At 49.4% G+C, this 16,295-nt stretch overlaps 1 protein-coding gene across 3 annotated transcripts; it reads left to right on the top strand.

Annotated features, from left to right (window-relative positions):
- Nucleotides 1-51: 51 nt before the first annotated feature.
- On the top strand, nt 52-14,571 carry MORF4L1 (mortality factor 4 like 1). Of its 3 annotated transcripts, none has more exons than XM_085070201.1 (14): nt 52-204; nt 1,996-2,042; nt 4,065-4,132; nt 5,719-5,784; nt 6,194-6,280; nt 6,433-6,513; nt 8,489-8,551; nt 10,139-10,164; nt 10,792-10,880; nt 10,986-11,087; nt 11,522-11,610; nt 12,682-12,854; nt 13,137-13,221; nt 13,890-14,571. In XM_085070201.1, exons 1-14 carry the CDS (start codon nt 165-167, stop codon nt 13,972-13,974), a joined length of 1,101 nt encoding a protein of 366 aa, XP_084926327.1. In that variant the 5' UTR covers nt 52-164; the 3' UTR covers nt 13,975-14,571. The 3 variants fall into 3 exon arrangements, with proteins under 3 accessions (XP_084926327.1, XP_084926328.1, XP_084926329.1); XM_085070202.1 differs by having other exon boundaries at nt 5,758-5,784; XM_085070203.1 differs by lacking the exon at nt 5,719-5,784 and having other exon boundaries at nt 53-204.
- Nucleotides 14,572-16,295: the final 1,724 nt, after the last annotated feature.

Here is a 16,295-nt window from a genome sequence, read left to right on the forward strand (position 1 = left end):
CGGTCCCGGCAGCCAATACGGCTCAGCCAAGCGCACCGTGCTGCCCGGGCGGGGCGCGGGGAGCCGGCGGACTGCATGTCCCGGCATGCCCGGGCGCGGCTGCGCATGGCCGGGCCGGGCGGGGAGCGGCGGGGAGCGGCCGGAGGAGGGACCGGCCCTTATAAATGGCGCCCAAGCAGGACCCCAAGCCCAAGTTCCAGGAGGGTGAGTGCGGCAGGGCCCGGGCTGGGCGCGCGGGGACGGAGGGAGGCAGGAGGGTAGGGGGGAAGGCAGGCCCGGCGCTGAGGGGCTGAGGGGCCGCGGCGGTCTGTCCGCTCTCCCCGCTCTCCCCGCCGCTCCCCGTTCCGGGGATTTGGCTCTCGCCGCTCCCTGCAGCCCTGAGGGGTGGGAATGCAGGGAAGAGCAGAATTCCCGCAGTCTTTGTCTCTTCCCGTCCCTCCTCTTTCCCCCAGTAACACGCGGCCCTTCCCACCCCGTTATTGCACATAGCCTTCATTTTGCTGCGCGGACACTCATTCACTGGCGGTGAAGCTGCTGGAATCTCTCAGTCTGTGGCGATTTTCTATTGTAACGCGTCTGAGGGATGGTTATTATTTCCTGTTCCCCGGAGGGAGCCCCGTGCAGGATTCACGGAGGCAGCACTGGTTCCAGCGCAGCACAGCTGGAATGCACATCTGCAACAAAGCAGCGCCTCTGGGTGGATGAGGTGAATCGGGCTTTAGGAGGCTTGCTCTGCGCTCATTTGGCTTTCTAGGTGATGGTTGTGGTTGAGAGAGATATAAGCGAGGCAGATAAAAATAGCAATCTGGTGTAAGATGGATGCCCCTGGAATGGCCAGGGCTGGATGAGCTCGGAGCCACCTGGGGTAGGGGAAGGAATTCCTTCCATGGCAGGTGGATGTGGAATTTGGGACAAGGAGCAGTGTGGATCCAGGGACAGGCTGCTGTGAGGGAGCAGGAGCCTGCCAGCTTCTCACGGAGACAAAGAGCCCTTCCTGCAGATCAGCCGTGTGGTTTTTAACAATCAATACTCCTCAGTAACTGTGGACATCCCTCCTAGAAAAAGCTTTGAAGCAGAGATGTGTTTTCCACCAGCACTAGTGAGCGCTGTGACAATGAGGGTGAAAATGTCACCTCTGATTGTCAGCCCTGGCTGTAGGGACATTTTTAAATGAAAGCACTGTGTGATGTATCAGAATGGGCACTTCTGGCAGAACCCTTCTAAGCCTTTTTTCTTTCTTGATGCACAGAAGCATTTTACAGTTCTGCAGCTCATCTCCCCAGAAATGTGAGGCTCTGCAGCTTCCAGAAGGAAATGTCTGGATTCAGATATCCTGTGTTAAGTGTACTGAAATTCCCACAATGTAACCACACAATGAGACTTGACTATTTAGGGATAAAACCAGGCTGAAGGACAATCTTATCCTGCTTAAACCCCCAAAGTAAGGGGAATCTCTTGCTTCTCTTCCTGACCCTGAAATGGGAATGCCAAGTGCTGCTCTTCCTGCAGGAGAAGGACATGGATGACAGTGGCTTGCCAGTGTCAGAAGCTTGAGGTGCAGAGGTGGGGTCTCTCAGGAGAGTGAATTCCCTCCCTCCCTGGACCTGCTGGTGTGGGAGCCCAGCGTGCTCTGGGGGCTGCAGCTGAAGCTGAGGCTGGGGAGGAGCTCAGCCAGTCCTGCTGTGGGATCTGGGAATGTCTGTCAGCTCAGGGAAGGCCAGGAATGTGGGGTTTGGTGCCAGGGGCTGCCAAAGTCACCAGCACTGCTGTTTGTGTGCAGCTGCTCCTGCACAGAGATCCTCAGGGATCTGCTCCAGGGTCCCAATAATCACTGCTCTGATCCCCTTTGATGTGAGAGGCAGTTTGCTTCTCCATCAATACCTGATAGGAGTTGCTTCCCCGGCTGCCCCTGGCCTGGCTGTGTGCTGTTCTGGTGGCACAGGAGGTGGAAATGACCCTCTGGAGCTCTGAGCTTTCTCTGCCCTTGCCTTGCAGGTGAGCGAGTGCTTTGTTTCCATGGCCCTCTCCTCTACGAAGCCAAGGTAGGTGTGTGGCTGCAGGTGGCTCTCACTGTTCCACAGGACTGCCAGGGAGTGTTTCAGTTTGCCTCTAGATGGGATCAAGGACTGGAGCTAAAATTAGCAAAAGCCTGTCTGAAATCGGTGTTGAACCCTGGAGCTCTATTCCTGAACAATTTCAGGAAGCCCAGTGGCACTGTGCAGCTATTGTGGGAACTCCCAGAGGCTGCTGGAATATCCCAGAACACTGGGAAGCCTTTGTGCCTGCAGGGTTTGGTGCCTGAGCTGCACCTGGGGCTTCCTCGGGGGGAGGTGGCTGAGCCCAGACAGTCCTCAGCACCACCAGTGCACCAGAGAAAGCTGCACTGCAGTGCCAGAGGAAGTGGCATTCCAGCTCTGCTTCCCAGCTCTGCCTTTTTAACCCCAGCAACCTGCACTGCAGATTTGCCTCGGTGTTACTGCAGTAAAGCACTGGGTTTGAGTGCTTCCACCCCCTCTGAAAGGGAAAAAACCCCAGCTCTTTGGCTGGGTGGGTCAGAAGGCTTGCAGAAATTCCTGGGGCACCTCAGGCAGGGATTTAAATCCTTCGGGATTTAGCGTCAGGAAATGTTAACACAGGGAGCCAGGGGAAATACTTGACTTCTCTGTTCAGGAGAAAGAGTTGTTGCAATGCTCAAACAGCACCCAGAGCACTGAGGGGGTTTGGGCTGCTCTAAGCCATTCCCACTTTGGTGTTCCTCCTCTGCTCCCTGCTGGCTCTGGAGCAGGAGGATGAGGCTGTTGGGAATGTGTGCTCAGGGTTGTTGTGCCAGTGCCTGCAGACAGGAGGGTGATTGAGCCTTCTGGTTTTGTGGAGAGAAACTTGTGTCACACAGACAGCCTAGAGCTGGACAGCAGCTGTGCTGCTCCATGCTGTGTCCCTCTCTTTGCCCAAATTGGCATGAGTGTTGCAGGAGCTGGTTGTGCCAGCTGGGTGCTGCAAGGGATTTCCCAGCTGCCTGTTTATATTGAGTGGATCCTTCTGAGTTCCTGCACTGGCAAAATGAAGTTTAATTTTAAAGGGTTTTATTTGTTTATTTTAAAGGGTTTCATTTTAAAAGGTGCTTTGTCAGTAGTAAGGAATAATACCCTCGGCTTTCTTCCTGCTCCTTTGATCTATTTTTCTCTGGTGGTTCCCAGTCCAGCAGTTGTTTTGTTCCTGACCACATCCTTGGTGTCTCACAGCAAGGTGGTCAGAGCAGCTCTTTGTGCTGCAGCAGTGTGAGGCCTTGTGGCAAACAGGAGCTGTTTGTGCCTCTCTGCAATGCAGAGTTAAAGCAGATTCACTTCAGGCCCTTCTAACCTCCAGCAGGGAAAACATTTTGCTACAGAGCTCTGTTTGAGTCATCTTCTGCTTCCTGCTCAGCCCCTTTATTCTCCCAGACAAGCAGAGACAGGCACAGGCTGTGTGAGGCTGGCTTTAACTCGAGGCTGTCAGAACAAGCCATGGTGCAGCAGAGGATCCAGCAGGAGAACCTTAGTCCTTGCTGCAAGTCTGGGTGAGCCTGAGGTTAAATTCCATACGTGGCATTTTGCAGGTGTTCCCTGAAATAGGAGGTTCCTCTCTGCTGGCAAATTTTTTTGATTGAAGAGGGTATGGCACAGTGTGGTCTTGAGAGAATGTTGTGTAGCCAAAGGTTCTGCTCTCTCAAGCACCTAGAGGTGGCTCTGCATGCCAGGAAAATACCAATTACAACCTCTGTGAGCAGTTTTGGCCTCAATGGAAGAAAAACTCCTTTAAAAGGGACTAAAATCTGGAGCCCCAGAGGGGCTTCCTGCATTTTTTGCAGCAGCCTCCTTCTGTCACTGCTTGGGGACAGTGGCAGCTGAATCTCAGCAGCTCCAGAACAGCACTTGAACTTCCTGGAGGAGGTGTTGAGTTGGTGGATTGAATTTGTACAGGCAAGAAGTTCAGGGCCAGGGAAAACTCTGCAAGCTAAAGCAGCAAAGCTCCCTGGGAGCTCCTGGTTTTCTGTGGAACTGACTGACCTTTCTTCTCTGTTCCAGTGTGTAAAGGTTGCCATAAAGGACAAGCAAGTGAAATACTTTATCCATTACAGTGGCTGGAATAAAAAGTAAGTGTTGCATGTAAGGAAAGCAGGATTTCTGTTTCCTTCCCAGGGAGATGCTTTGCTTGAGTGTGATGGGTGCAGCCATGGCAGATTCTCTGGGATTGACCCAAATGCTTTCACACCTGAGCTGGTGATTTGTGTAACACAAAGAGAACATTGCCAAACTGGCCATTTCCTGCAGAGCTGTGGGGAACCCTCTGGAGCATTCTGGCTGTTCAGGGTGGGAAGCACTGGAATTCCTCCCTGGCAGAAATATCTGCTGGGAAAACTTCCTTGTCATGCCTTGGTAGGAAAGGCAGCTCGTGCTGAGGTGGGGCAAACCCACTCAAAATCCCTGTCCCTGCCTTTCACCCCAGACATGACAGGGATTTTGGAGCTTTTTGGGGTAGCAGCAGGTGTAGCCTGGTTCAGCTCCAGCCTCTCAGCATAAAGTAAACTTTCAGATACTATCCCCTCCTGCAAAAGGCAGCATTCTAGGCGAGAGGTGGCTGAGAATTACAGGCAGCTCTGTGAGATAAATGTTGAGCCCATTAAAGATGAAAACTTCTATGAGGGTTTTTTTTCTTGAGTACTTTTTTTCCCTTTTTTTTGAGTTTTTTCGTGTCACTCGGTTTGAATTTAGGAAAAGTGGAGGTTTTTCTTAGTGATTAAAAACTTCAGCTCTGCAGACCCAGAAGTCTCAGAGAGCAGTTTCCTGTTTGGGTTGGTTTCATTTCAGTGCTCAGGACTCTTAGTCACAACTGTCTTGATCTCTGTGATGTGACTAAAAGCTCAACCCCATGTTTCAGATTGTGACTTTTAATTGCATCCGCTCTCCCTCCTGCCAGAGGGGCAGGGGATGTTCCAGAGTAAACACAACACTTAGAGGAGCATAATCAGTTGGTGTGGTGACTTCTCTTAATGAGGCAGCAGAAATTTGGCCCTTCCTTCCCTTGTTTATGCCATGAAGGGGGCCAGAAGTGGTGTCCTGATCCTGCTTTTCTTGCTTGTGCTGTTTGAGCTTTTTTTTTTGCCTTCAAGCTTCCAATTAATGACATTAAAAGTGGCGTTTCTGCAAGAGCCAGGGCAGCACAGCCTTCATTTGGTGTGACTCCCCAGTTACTCTGCCAATATCAACAGTCAGGATACCAAAAAGCTTTGTCACCATGGGGCATAAATGTGTCCATAAATGACTCTGGAAGGTCTCTTGCAGCTGGGCAGGCAGGAGTGGGATAAGTGGCTTAAACTGCTGGGCAAGGCACTACCCAAGCCCCACAGTCTTTGGGTACAGCTGGAGATGTTTCTCTGTGATTTTTAGCTGCTGCCTTTGCCTTTTCTCCACCCTCTGAAGTCCTGGTGCTCCTGTAGCGATATTGGTTTGGCCACATGATGCTCCAAGACTAGCAGCTCCTGAAAAATGGCACAGAACTCCTTATAAAGAGCTTTAACTGAGCTTTAGAATAGCTTTAGAGCTTTAGAATACCTTGGCCACTTTTAATGTGTTTTGTTTGAGATAAGTTGTCAGATTGCTCAGATGAGGCACTCTGTTGAAGTGGAATTCCTGCTGGTAATGGCAATTTCCCCAACACCTGTTCTCTTAAATCGTTCAGATTCTTCAAATATTCATGCCATCTTGGTTTCCTTCACAGACAGAAATCAGAGCTCTTCTCCTTACAGTAAGATCCTATTGCTGAATTTGTTAACCTATAAAATGTTGGAGTAGATAAAGGAAACTTTCTCAGTAATATATTATGGCCGCAGATGTCCCATAATTTTGTAAGCGTAGAATATTTTTTTTCCTGTGATGTTTCTTTCGAATTAAATACAGTGTTCTCCCTCGTAAATTGCCCCTCCTTCAAGTTTGGGAAACTGGAGATGACAGAGGGTTACACTTCCCTAGAAAACCATTCCAGCTCCAGTCAGTGGGGAACATTTGCTAACTTGGACCTTGAGCTGTGCCAGTCCATGACTTGACACAAAGCAGAGTTTAGTCCCAAATTCTGTGAAGCTCCTAATTGACTGTTGTGTGTAGAAGGCAATGATGGGATGGCTTTGAGTGATGATTTCTCTCTGGGTGTTTTCCAGCTGGGATGAATGGGTTCCAGAAAGCAGAGTGCTCAAATACGTGGACACCAACCTGCAGAAACAAAAAGAACTCCAGAAAGCCAATCAGTGAGTAGAGTACTAGGAGTCCTTGTCAGGGAATATTTGTTTAACACAACTTCAATCCAAAGTTATCAAGGGAAGATTCTGAGTTTAAAACTGAAATCAAACAAGCTTCTTTTCCGACCAAAATCTGATTTCTGAATATGCTCTGTTTAAAGGGAACAATATGCAGAGGGGAAGATGAGAGGAGCTGCTCCAGGCAAGAAGACTTCTGGTCTGCAGCAGAAGAATGTTGAAGTGTAAGATGCTTTTTTATTTAAAAGTAAAAACCCAAACAAGACAACCCACCCTCAAACCCTGCCCAAAACACCTCCCAAACTTCTGCTTGTCAGTGTTACTCTTGACCTTCAGTATTTTTCTTAGAATGGCTCTGCAGCTCAACTCCGTTTCTTGTGACCCAGCCCATGCAAAAGGCTTTTGTTTAAGTATTTTATTAGAAATGCCTTTTAGGTGGTGTAGAGTTAATGTTGAATTGAGGTGCTAAGTAGACACACTCTGTTTTTCTTTATTCTGTTTAATTTGGTGACCTGACACTCAAAAAGTGGTGATTCCTAATCACTGTTATGTATCTCAGTAAAATCAGTTTATAGAATTTCCCAGTTCTTCCAAGCACTTTGGAATAAAATCCTTACAGTGCTTTGCTTTCTCATGGTACAGTTGTAAAAACTGCATTTCAGGAGCCTTTCTTTGGCTGGTTTTGCCAAAACTAAACCAATAAATACCCAATTAAAAATGGGTTTGCATCCTGAGAGATCAGAAGCAAGCTCAGACATCTATCAGAAAAATTAATTTGAGCTGTGACTGTCAGTTTTCCTTCACTCCATCCTTTTGGTGTTTCAGGACAGATGGTAGATTTTATGGTAGATTTTCAGACAGTCAGTCCAGCTCTGCTCATTTGTCATCACCCTCTTCTATCTGGGCAGTGTTTCACTTAATGATGAGGAGGGCCATTACTAATGGGATGTTTTGAATTCCTGACTTCATTTATGGTCCTGGCCTTCATAAGGAAGCTGCTGAAATGGCATCAGTCCTTAAGAAGTGGATTTGGCAGCAGCCTCAGCTTTCATGGCTCAGTCAGGGGCAGGTTTGTCATGAAATGTGAATCACTGCTTGGAGGAGTGCAGCACAAGTGGGGACAGGGAGTTGGGTTTTGCTCTGGATCCTGGAGCAGTTTAATTTTGGGCTTAGGAAAAGTCTGGCCAAAGCTGTCACTGGCCCCTGCTCTGGGGAAAGGGATCCCAGTGGATTGGATCTGCTGGATCCTGGTGCTGGCTGGCCTGATGCTCCCCTGTGCTCAGGTGTTCCAGCTCAGGTGAGTTCTGCCAGCCTCCCCCAGGGATCAGGCACTGCCTGCCCTCATGTGGAATCAGACATAACCCAGCCCGAATCTGTGTAGGCAGCTGATAAGGAGGGTCATTAAAATCCAATTAAAACAGGTCTGGATGATGACCATGACTGATTTGGCTGGGAGGGGAGCTGATGAGTGAGGGTTTGCCAGGCACTGGTGACTCAGCTGGAAATGTGCTTTGTGCTCCGGAGTGAGTGCACAGGAGGTGCCACTGCTGCCACTGGGAGTCACCAGGGATCAGAGCAGGGCAGTTCCTCTCTGCCCCAGTGACTCTCAATGGTCCCTTGGGCACAAAGGCAGAGTTAGCTTCATCCTCCCCACACCCAGGGCTGTGTCCTGGCAGCCCCAGCAGCAAAGCTTTGAGCCTCTGTGAGGCTGAACTCAAACCACGGCACCAGGCCTGAGCTCACTGTGGCCTGAAGCCACTTTTGGGACAGGAGGGTCTTGGCTTTCTGCTGCCATCCCTGTCCTGAGCTTTTATGGTGTGTCTGGCAGGGCAGGGCAGGTGTAAGGTAATTCTCTGAAAGTTCTGTTTCATGCTATTGGAAAAATTAATTGCTTGAGTTGGGAGCAGGAGGAGGGAAAGCAGCAGCCTGGCTTGGGGGCAGTGAGTTAGAGCAGCTCCCATGTGTTTGCTGTTCTCAAAAGGTAACATTCAACCCCTGTGGGCCTCAGAATTTACCTTCTGTAGCATTCCTGGAGGATCTGAGGGCAAGGTGATTCATATTCTAAAATACATTTGTCAGCTAACCAACCAATAATGGCACTAATGCAAGCACAGCTTATCCTCAGCACTGTTCAGCAATGATGTTCAGACAGGTCACTGTGTCAAGGCTGCCCTGAGCTCTGTCTCCCACCTGCTGCAGGTTTTTCCGGCGGGATGGAGCGCACACGGTGTGCTGCCTGGAGACCCCAGCCATCTCCACACGGTGAGTGAGCCCTGGGCTGTCACACTGTCACCCCAGCACTCCTGCCTGCCATCCCAGCCTCCCTGCTCTCCCGGATTTCTGTGCAGACCCTGCAAGCCCTGGGCAGTTGGGCAGCAGTGCCTTGCTTGGGGTTATTTAAGGTTCTTTTCAGTTCCTCCACCCTGCACCTTTTTGGTGTGGTTTCTCACCTTTTGGGTGTGGTGGGAAGGCACTCTCTGTGTCCAGCTGACTCCAGACTTTAGCACTGCATCCTTCCAGAAGCTTCCAGTGGTCTGCCTGCTCCCTGGAGTTCATGGAAAGCATTAACAATGAGTTTTCTGGAGCCTTGGGAGCAGTGCTGGTGATGGAAAGGAGAGCTCAGAATGTGGTCCTGGTTGTGCTGCATTTTCATTTGAATCTGCTCAGAGTAACTGCAAACTGCAGCAATTGGGTCCAAAAGCTTTGAAGCAATCTGTGATCAAACAGAAATATGTATGAAATGCAGGTTTAAAATAATTACTCATCTTCTGATAACTGGAGGCTGTTACAGAAAATGTGTAGTTAAAGGAGGTTTTGTGGCTGCCTATGCAACCCCTTTTGGCTCTGTTAAATGTAGCTCTGCTGAATTCCAGCTTCCAAGAGTTTATTCTACATTTCATGGGCCTAAAACCCAGGAAACAGTCAGAGTTAATGGGTGCTTGAAAAATAGGAAGGGTAAGTCAGTGTTCTGGAGGGAAGATATGGCACTGAATACAAAATTAGGGAAGAACATCTGGTTTTAAATGATCAAAATGCAGTTTTAAAAAAAACTCTGCTTGTATTCTAATTGATAACATGATTTTTGTCTTGTGAATTAATCCTGGGAAGGACTCTCTCTCCCTCCCTGGTGACTTTGAGTTTGAAATGCACCAGTCCACTATTAATGACTTAACTTGGGAATTGTCCTGCCCACACTTTCAGCCTCATTTCAGCTTCTTTGACTTGAAACAAACCTTTACTCTTCCTATCTCCAGCCCTTCCTCAGAACTCTGCCTATTTCCTGGCCCTGATAAACCCAGTTCAGAGCCTGACAACAAGAGTCACTTGAGAGAGAGCTGAATTTCCAAGCAATCAGTGTTGGACTGGTAGGGTTTTATCCACCCAATGTGCAGTTTTTGAGCAGTTGATCCAGGCTGCTGTTGGCAGGGAGCAAACTGAGAATAAGTAGTGATACTCCAGTTAAAACTCCCTGAAAATGGGTAGTAAATAGATAAAGTGCTACTGAAACTTCCCTGTGCTGCTTCAGAGCTAAAACTGGATATTTTTCCAATCTTTTACTGTAAGTTAATTCAGTTGAGTGAGATTTTTTTTCTGGAAATTCCCAACACTTCCATTTCCTTGTGCTATATTCTGCCCGAAATAAAACAGCCACAAATCTCATGTAGTTCTCCAAGAGCACTTGGGAAGGACAAAACATCCCATTTTCCTAGTGTCCTTAGCTGAGCACTGCTCAGGCCCCTGAGGATCTTCTCCCTGTGCTGAATGCTTGAAGCATTTTCTGGCTTTCTGCTGCGCCTTCCTTAAGTACTACTCTCGTGATATGTGCAATAATGTGTGTTCTTCTTGCAGGAAAACAAAAAAGAACAAGCAGAAAAGTAAGTGTGTCTTATTTTGCATCTGAGGGGATCTCTTTAGTGAAGGGTTGGTAGCTGAAATAAAACCTTCATTCTGCTCTAATAATTCAATAAACCACCTTGTGCTCCTGGACTCCTGGGGCTCTCCCTGCTCAGGAGGGAAAGGGTCACATTTTTCTGGTTAGTAAAAAATTTATTTGTTTCTGTCTGTCAGGGTTTTGAGCTCTTGCAATTGAAAAGCAAAGTTGATCTGCTGAAATAATTTCCTAAGTCAAGTTTTCTTAGAAGGAGATGTGACACGGCTGCAAAGCTGAGCTGCTGGGTCCAAAAATTCTCCCCAAAAATGTGACAGACCTGTTTGGTTCTAGTGCAGAAACCTCCCTTAGATAAGTGTCAGTGCAGCAGTTTAAACTGGCACAAATGGGGGCACAAGTAATATTTAACAAAAAAAAAATCCAAACAAAACCCAGAACACAAGTAATATTAAAAATAAAAAACCCCAAACCCAGAACATAAGTAATATTTAAAACAAAACGAAAAAAAAAATCCAAAGCCCAACAGGTGCAAACCTGAGAAAAATTTGAGCCTTTGAAATCTTTTTCCTAAATCTTGTGCTGTTTTTTCCTGCTGCTGTCTGTGCTGTCACAGCTCCAGGCATTGGAGAGGGGAGCAGCACCAGTGAGACTCCCCAGCCTCCCAGGAAGAAGAGAGCTCGGGTGGACCCAACAGTTGAAAGTGTGAGTATTTTCCATTCCCTCCCAGGGATTTCTGGTGGGAAACAGAAGGGTGCTGTGCTCCCAATTAGTGTCTGAGAATAATTAGTGTGGCTCGGCTTTTCTCAGGAAGAAACGTTTATGAACAGAGTTGAAGTGAAGGTGAAGATCCCTGAGGAGCTGAAGCCATGGCTGGTGGATGACTGGGACTTGATCACCAGGCAGAAACAGGTACAGGAGAAAATCCTGCCCAGCTCAGGGGGACAGCTGGGTGTGTTGCTGTGTGTGTCACTCTGGGTCTGATTTCACTGAAATATCTCATTTAGGAGTTTATCAGCAGCTTGCTGTTGAGCAGTGCAAGTGTTAAATGGATATATGTGTATATATATACAGTCAGAGAATCCTGCAATGGTTTGGGTGGGAAGGGATTTAAATCTCATCCAGTTCCACCCCCTGCCATGGGCAGGGACACCTTTCACTATCCCAGCTTGGCTGAGGATTTTTAATGCCCAACTAGAACAGCTAGGGGTGTTCCTTTCATAATCTGTACCATTTCAACCTGCTGGTTTTGTCCTAGAAATGAGCACTGGTTTCAATTCAGCTTCCAGGTATAAATGTCTGCAAAAACGAGACAGACTTGTATTTGTTCTGTTTTACTTTTGTAGCTCTTCTACCTCCCTGCCAAGAAGAATGTGGACTCCATTTTAGAGGATTATGCAAACTACAAAAAATCGCGAGGGAATACTGATAACAAGTGAGTAGTGGTCACTGCCAGCCTTCAGCACTTCCTTGGCTTTGTTGGGCTTGGATTCCATGGAAAATGGAAAAAGGTTGTGAAAGCCAGCCCAGCCCCATATCCTGTGTTCTTTTCCAAGCCCAAGGTGATGGAGGTGTTCAGAAATTCTGAGGGAGTCATTCCAGACTGCAGTTCTGCTTTCTGGCTATGATTGCTGCTTCCCCACTTTCCTTAAGCCATTTTCTGAAGGAAGCTGATACAAACTTCCCAGAAAAGCTGTGTGGGCTGAGCTCAGTGCCCCTGGGCTCCCTCACAGGCTCAGGCCCAGGGCCAGGGAGGTGCACAAGGACTTGTAAATACTCAGATGGGCAAAGCTAATTATTGTTTGTAATTACCCCAGCAAACAGCCCTGAGCAAAACAAGGTGTGTTTACACTGCAGGAAACTTTCCTGTTTGAAAGGGAGAACAGAAAGGGGAAGCAATTTTCTTCCATTCAAGAGGAAGCAGATTATTGACTTGTCAGGGTGTTTTAACCTCCTTTGATGTAATTGTCCTGATGCCTGTTCTAAATTTGTTCCCGGGTGGGGCGAGGGTTGTGCTCCTCAGTGGCACTGCCAGTTCCGTGCAGGCAGGGTGAGGTTGGAGGCCTGAGGAATCTGGCAGGAGAGGCCTGGGAGGAAGGCAGCAGGTGTCTCAGATATTGGGGGGCTGTCCCTCTGTGCAGTGCAATTACTCCAGCATTGTCCTTTGAACCTGCTGTGAGCTGGGATGAGCTTTGATGACACCAGAAAAGCTGCGGAATGTCCTCAGTGCTTCAGAAGGGCCACTCCCAGAGTCCCTCTCTTGGAGAGGATGACTGAAAACTGCTGCTCTGGTTTGCCAAAATCCTGGCCCAGTTCAGAGCAGCCCATTTTCTAGGGTGGTCTGGAATTGCATCCCTGCCTGTGGCTCCAGATTTTAAGCTCCCCAGGCAAATTTCCTTGCAAGATCTGAGCACCTCTGAAAGGCCCTCCGATGTTGGTGGTGTCCCCAAGCCAAGCCCTGTCCTGCAGTCCGTGGAGCAGGCCTTGCAGAGCTCTGTGTCCCCAGGGAATACGCTGTCAACGAGGTGGTGGCTGGCATTAAGGAGTATTTCAACGTCATGCTGGGCACTCAGCTGCTCTACAAGTTCGAGAGGCCGCAGTACGCCGAGATCCTGGCAGATCACCCCGATGCACCCATGTCCCAGGTGTATGGAGCCCCACACCTCCTGAGGCTCTTCGGTGAGTGCCACCTGCACAGGGGGAGGAGGAGCAGAGGAAGGATTTAAGTGCTTCTTTGCCTCTCTGGAGTCTGTGACAGGCAGCTCTGCAGTGAGGGTTCATTTTCTCATCCGTGTATCCAAAAGGCTCAGAGCCATTGGGGGATTTGCTGTGGAAATGGGTTTTTAAGTCTGGTTGGTTTAGGTGGAATAGATTCCTGGGCTGGTTTCTGTGCTGCTGTGAAGTGGAGCTAAAGAAGCACTTGAAGCAGTGTTTGTGACAAGTGTCCTTCCTTTGGAGCAGTGCGGATCGGAGCCATGCTGGCCTACACGCCCCTGGATGAGAAGAGTCTGGCTTTGCTCTTAAACTACTTGCATGACTTCTTAAAGTGAGTACTTGTAAAGTCTTCCAGCGAGAAAGAGAAAGTTCAGGGAGCTCAGGCTGCTGTGAGGCTGCACTTTTCAGTGAATCGGACAGTTGGGGCCTGTCTGTGGGATCTTCCCCAGGAATTACAGTGTAGCCTCTCAGAATCCACTTCTCTGGTTCTGTTCATCTGCACTGCTACCCTGTCCCACTGCTCCTCATTGCAAAATAAAGGCTTCAGCATTTATTTATAGCTGCTAAAAAAAGCGGATGATAATGCCAGCAAGCTATTAAGTTACACAACAGTTACTCAACAACAATTGAGCAAATGTTTAAAAACTGATGAACTTTAGGAATGTTATTTCTGGGACAGACTGTCATTGGGGCTTTAGTGTGCTGTGGTGCTCTGTAGCCATGGGATGTTTAGGAGGAAAACATCCTGCTAATAATAAAACACTTTAATGTGAAATGAGGTGAGCTTTAAGGTCCCTTCCAACCCAAACCATTCCATGATTAGGAGCTATTGGAAGTTGAAAGAAAACCCTCAGTAAATCCAGGATGGCTCTGCAGCAGAGCTTGACAGGGACCAGCCTGTCAGGGTAGAGCTGCCTTGGGATAGCCCTGGGCAGTCTGAGGGAAATGCAGGTGCTGAAGAGCTCTGGCTGTAATGGAACATTTTTGGTATTTTTGTAGGTATTTAGCAAAGAATTCCTCTGCGTTGTTCAGTGCCAGTGACTATGAGGTGGCTCCTCCGGAGTACCACCGGAAAGCGGTGTAATCCCACTTCTCCATGGAGCAAGGTTGGATCTGCACCACTGTCCACTTCTGCATCCTGTCCTTCACCTCCCCGTCACACAGCTCCTGTCGACATAAAGTGAATAAAGTTGTGTGTGTGAAATGGAACTGCCATGTAAGTTGGGAAGATTCCTTGTTCCCCAATGGAATTTCTTGTCCTGAAGTGGAAGCTTGGGGCTCCCAGGAGCTCTGTGGTGTTTCTGGCTTGGTGTTTGCATCGCTGGGATGTAGAGGAATGTGTTCTGCTGTGTCATTGTCTGAACTCAGTGCTCGTAGGGCTGCTCTCCCCGGAGGTTTGGCCTCACTAACCTGCTTTATTCCATAGTAATGGCAGACCCACGAGGGCTGTGTCACCTGTGTTGGTGCTATTGACTGTCTCACTCACCCCAGTGACTTTTTGGTGTTGGAAGTTCAATGTTTGGTTCATAAATGTCTGCTTTTCTTGGGGTAGTTGAAGGACTGTGACTTTTTTTATATTCTAACCATAGGAAGATGCATTCTCATCTCGTAGTGTTTGGAAATATTGGTCTTTCACAGAGCTGTTTTACAGATCTGCAAATAAACTTTTTTTAATTTCAAATGTGGTTTCTAATGTTTGTGTTTGCATCAGTCACTGCTGTGTGAGTGTCCTGGCCTGGCTCCTCCAAGGAATGAGGGGTTTTAGAGGCATTGCATGACTTGGCTGGGCTCTGAGGAGCTGTTCTTTGCAGGCAGAATACCAGGTTTTTTGGTAACATCAGAGAATCCACAGAATCCAGGGATTTGGAGCCCATCCTGCCCTCCCAGCAGTGCTGGGGGAAGGTGTGAGCACATTCCCTGGACAGGAATCCAGCAGGCTCGTGTCCCACCCTGCCCCGGTGCCCTCCTGTCCCGAGCACAACCCCCAGGGGCTGTGGGGCTGGGATGGTCTGGTTGGATAAGGAGCTGTTAGAAAGAGCAGCAGGATCTGCTGTTACATGGAAAAAGAACAATATTGAGCAATGGGGTGAGGAGAAGTTGCCGTGGAAACTGAGGCAGGGCTGGGAGCAGCTGTGGCACTTCCCAGGCGGTTCCTATTAGGAATTCTGTTCAGGGCAGGCAGGGAGGAGGGAAGGGGAGGACTGTGGGTTCCCTGCCCAGCTCCAGGCTCAGCCCGTGGGGGAAGGTGGGTGCTCCTCTGGCTCCTGGTGCTGTTCCAATCACTGTCTGCTCGTCTCAGCATTGTTAATTAGCTACTGCTCGTTATTTATCCTGGCCATTACCCGAGCCAGGATCATGTTCCAATCTGAACAATGGATTTATCCTTTGCCAACTGCCCCAAGAGTGAAAACAGCCTTTTGCTGTCAGTGCTGGTGTTCAGACAGCATTTGTACCAAGGCCTGTGTGGATCCTCTGGGGATTCTGTTCTACGTGGGATCATCCCTGGGGTCCTGCTGGAAAACCAAGGTTCCCAGGAGAGCTCACCTGGCAGGGTGTGCAGAGAAGGAAGTTAAATCTTTGTGAGAATGGAGTGCTGGAGGCCAAGCCCAGTGCCCAGGAAGGGAGGCTCTTGCAAGTGGAGTCCCTGGCACAGCACGGTGTGACAGAGCCAAGGGGAGCTCAGCTGGCTGAGTTCCTTCCTGGAAAACCTGCTTTTACACCTGGAAAATGATTGTGTGAGGGGATCAGGGGGAGCAGTGACAATGAACTGTCCCTGTCAGGGTGACCCTGGTGCTAGGGTGGTGCCATGCTGTTCCCAGGGTTCCAGCTGTGCTGTTCCTGGTGTTCCAGCTGTGCCTTTCCCGGTGTTTCAGCCATGCATCCTGCCTGCCCCGTGTGCTGTGTGCCCTTTTTCCTTCCTTTGCTGCACTGAGGGTGATTTCCTGTGCCACGGGGTGTGGAGGGCTGGGTCCATCCTCGCCCTGTTTTCCTGCTGCCCTTTCGAGCCTGCCAGATGCAATCCCAGAGCTCCTCCATGCCCAGGGCCAGTCCCTGCCCTGAGCTCGGCTGCCTCAGCTCCACAGAACGGCCGGCAGAGGAGAGGAGGGAGCAGAGCGATCCCTGTGGCTCTGCCCGAGCTCAGCCATGGCATCCCCACAGGTGAGTGTCCCCCATAGCCACGTCCCTGCTGTCCTGGCTGTGTCCTGCATGTGCCATGTCCGTGTGCTTTGGGGTGTGCCAGGGCGGCCGTGCCCTGCCCAGGGCTCTGTGCTGGCCATGCAAACGTCACACAGTAGCACTGTGTGTGGCCATGGGGCTGGCTGGGTCACAGGTAGGGGGCTCAGCCCCAGCACGGCCCAGGGAAGCAGCTGGGGCTGGCAGAGCTGCTGGGGGTTCTGGAGCTCC

The sequence above is a fragment of the Lichenostomus cassidix genome, chromosome 10 (genome assembly GCF_008360975.1).
Source record: "Lichenostomus cassidix isolate B80296 chromosome 10, HeHo_3.0, whole genome shotgun sequence".
Taxonomy (NCBI): Eukaryota; Metazoa; Chordata; class Aves; order Passeriformes; family Meliphagidae; genus Lichenostomus; species Lichenostomus cassidix.

Bases quoted from the DNA above. Each gene is read 5' to 3' on its own strand.
- MORF4L1 (XM_085070201.1), top strand. From the start codon at position 165: ATGGCGCCCAAGCAGGACCCCAAGCCCAAGTTCCAGGAGG. The intron at 10,165-10,791 runs GTAAGTGTGTCT...GTGCTGTCACAG, and splicing joins AAAAAAGAACAAGCAGAAAA to CTCCAGGCATTGGAGAGGGG. The intron at 13,222-13,889 runs GTGAGTACTTGT...GTATTTTTGTAG, and splicing joins TACTTGCATGACTTCTTAAA to GTATTTAGCAAAGAATTCCT.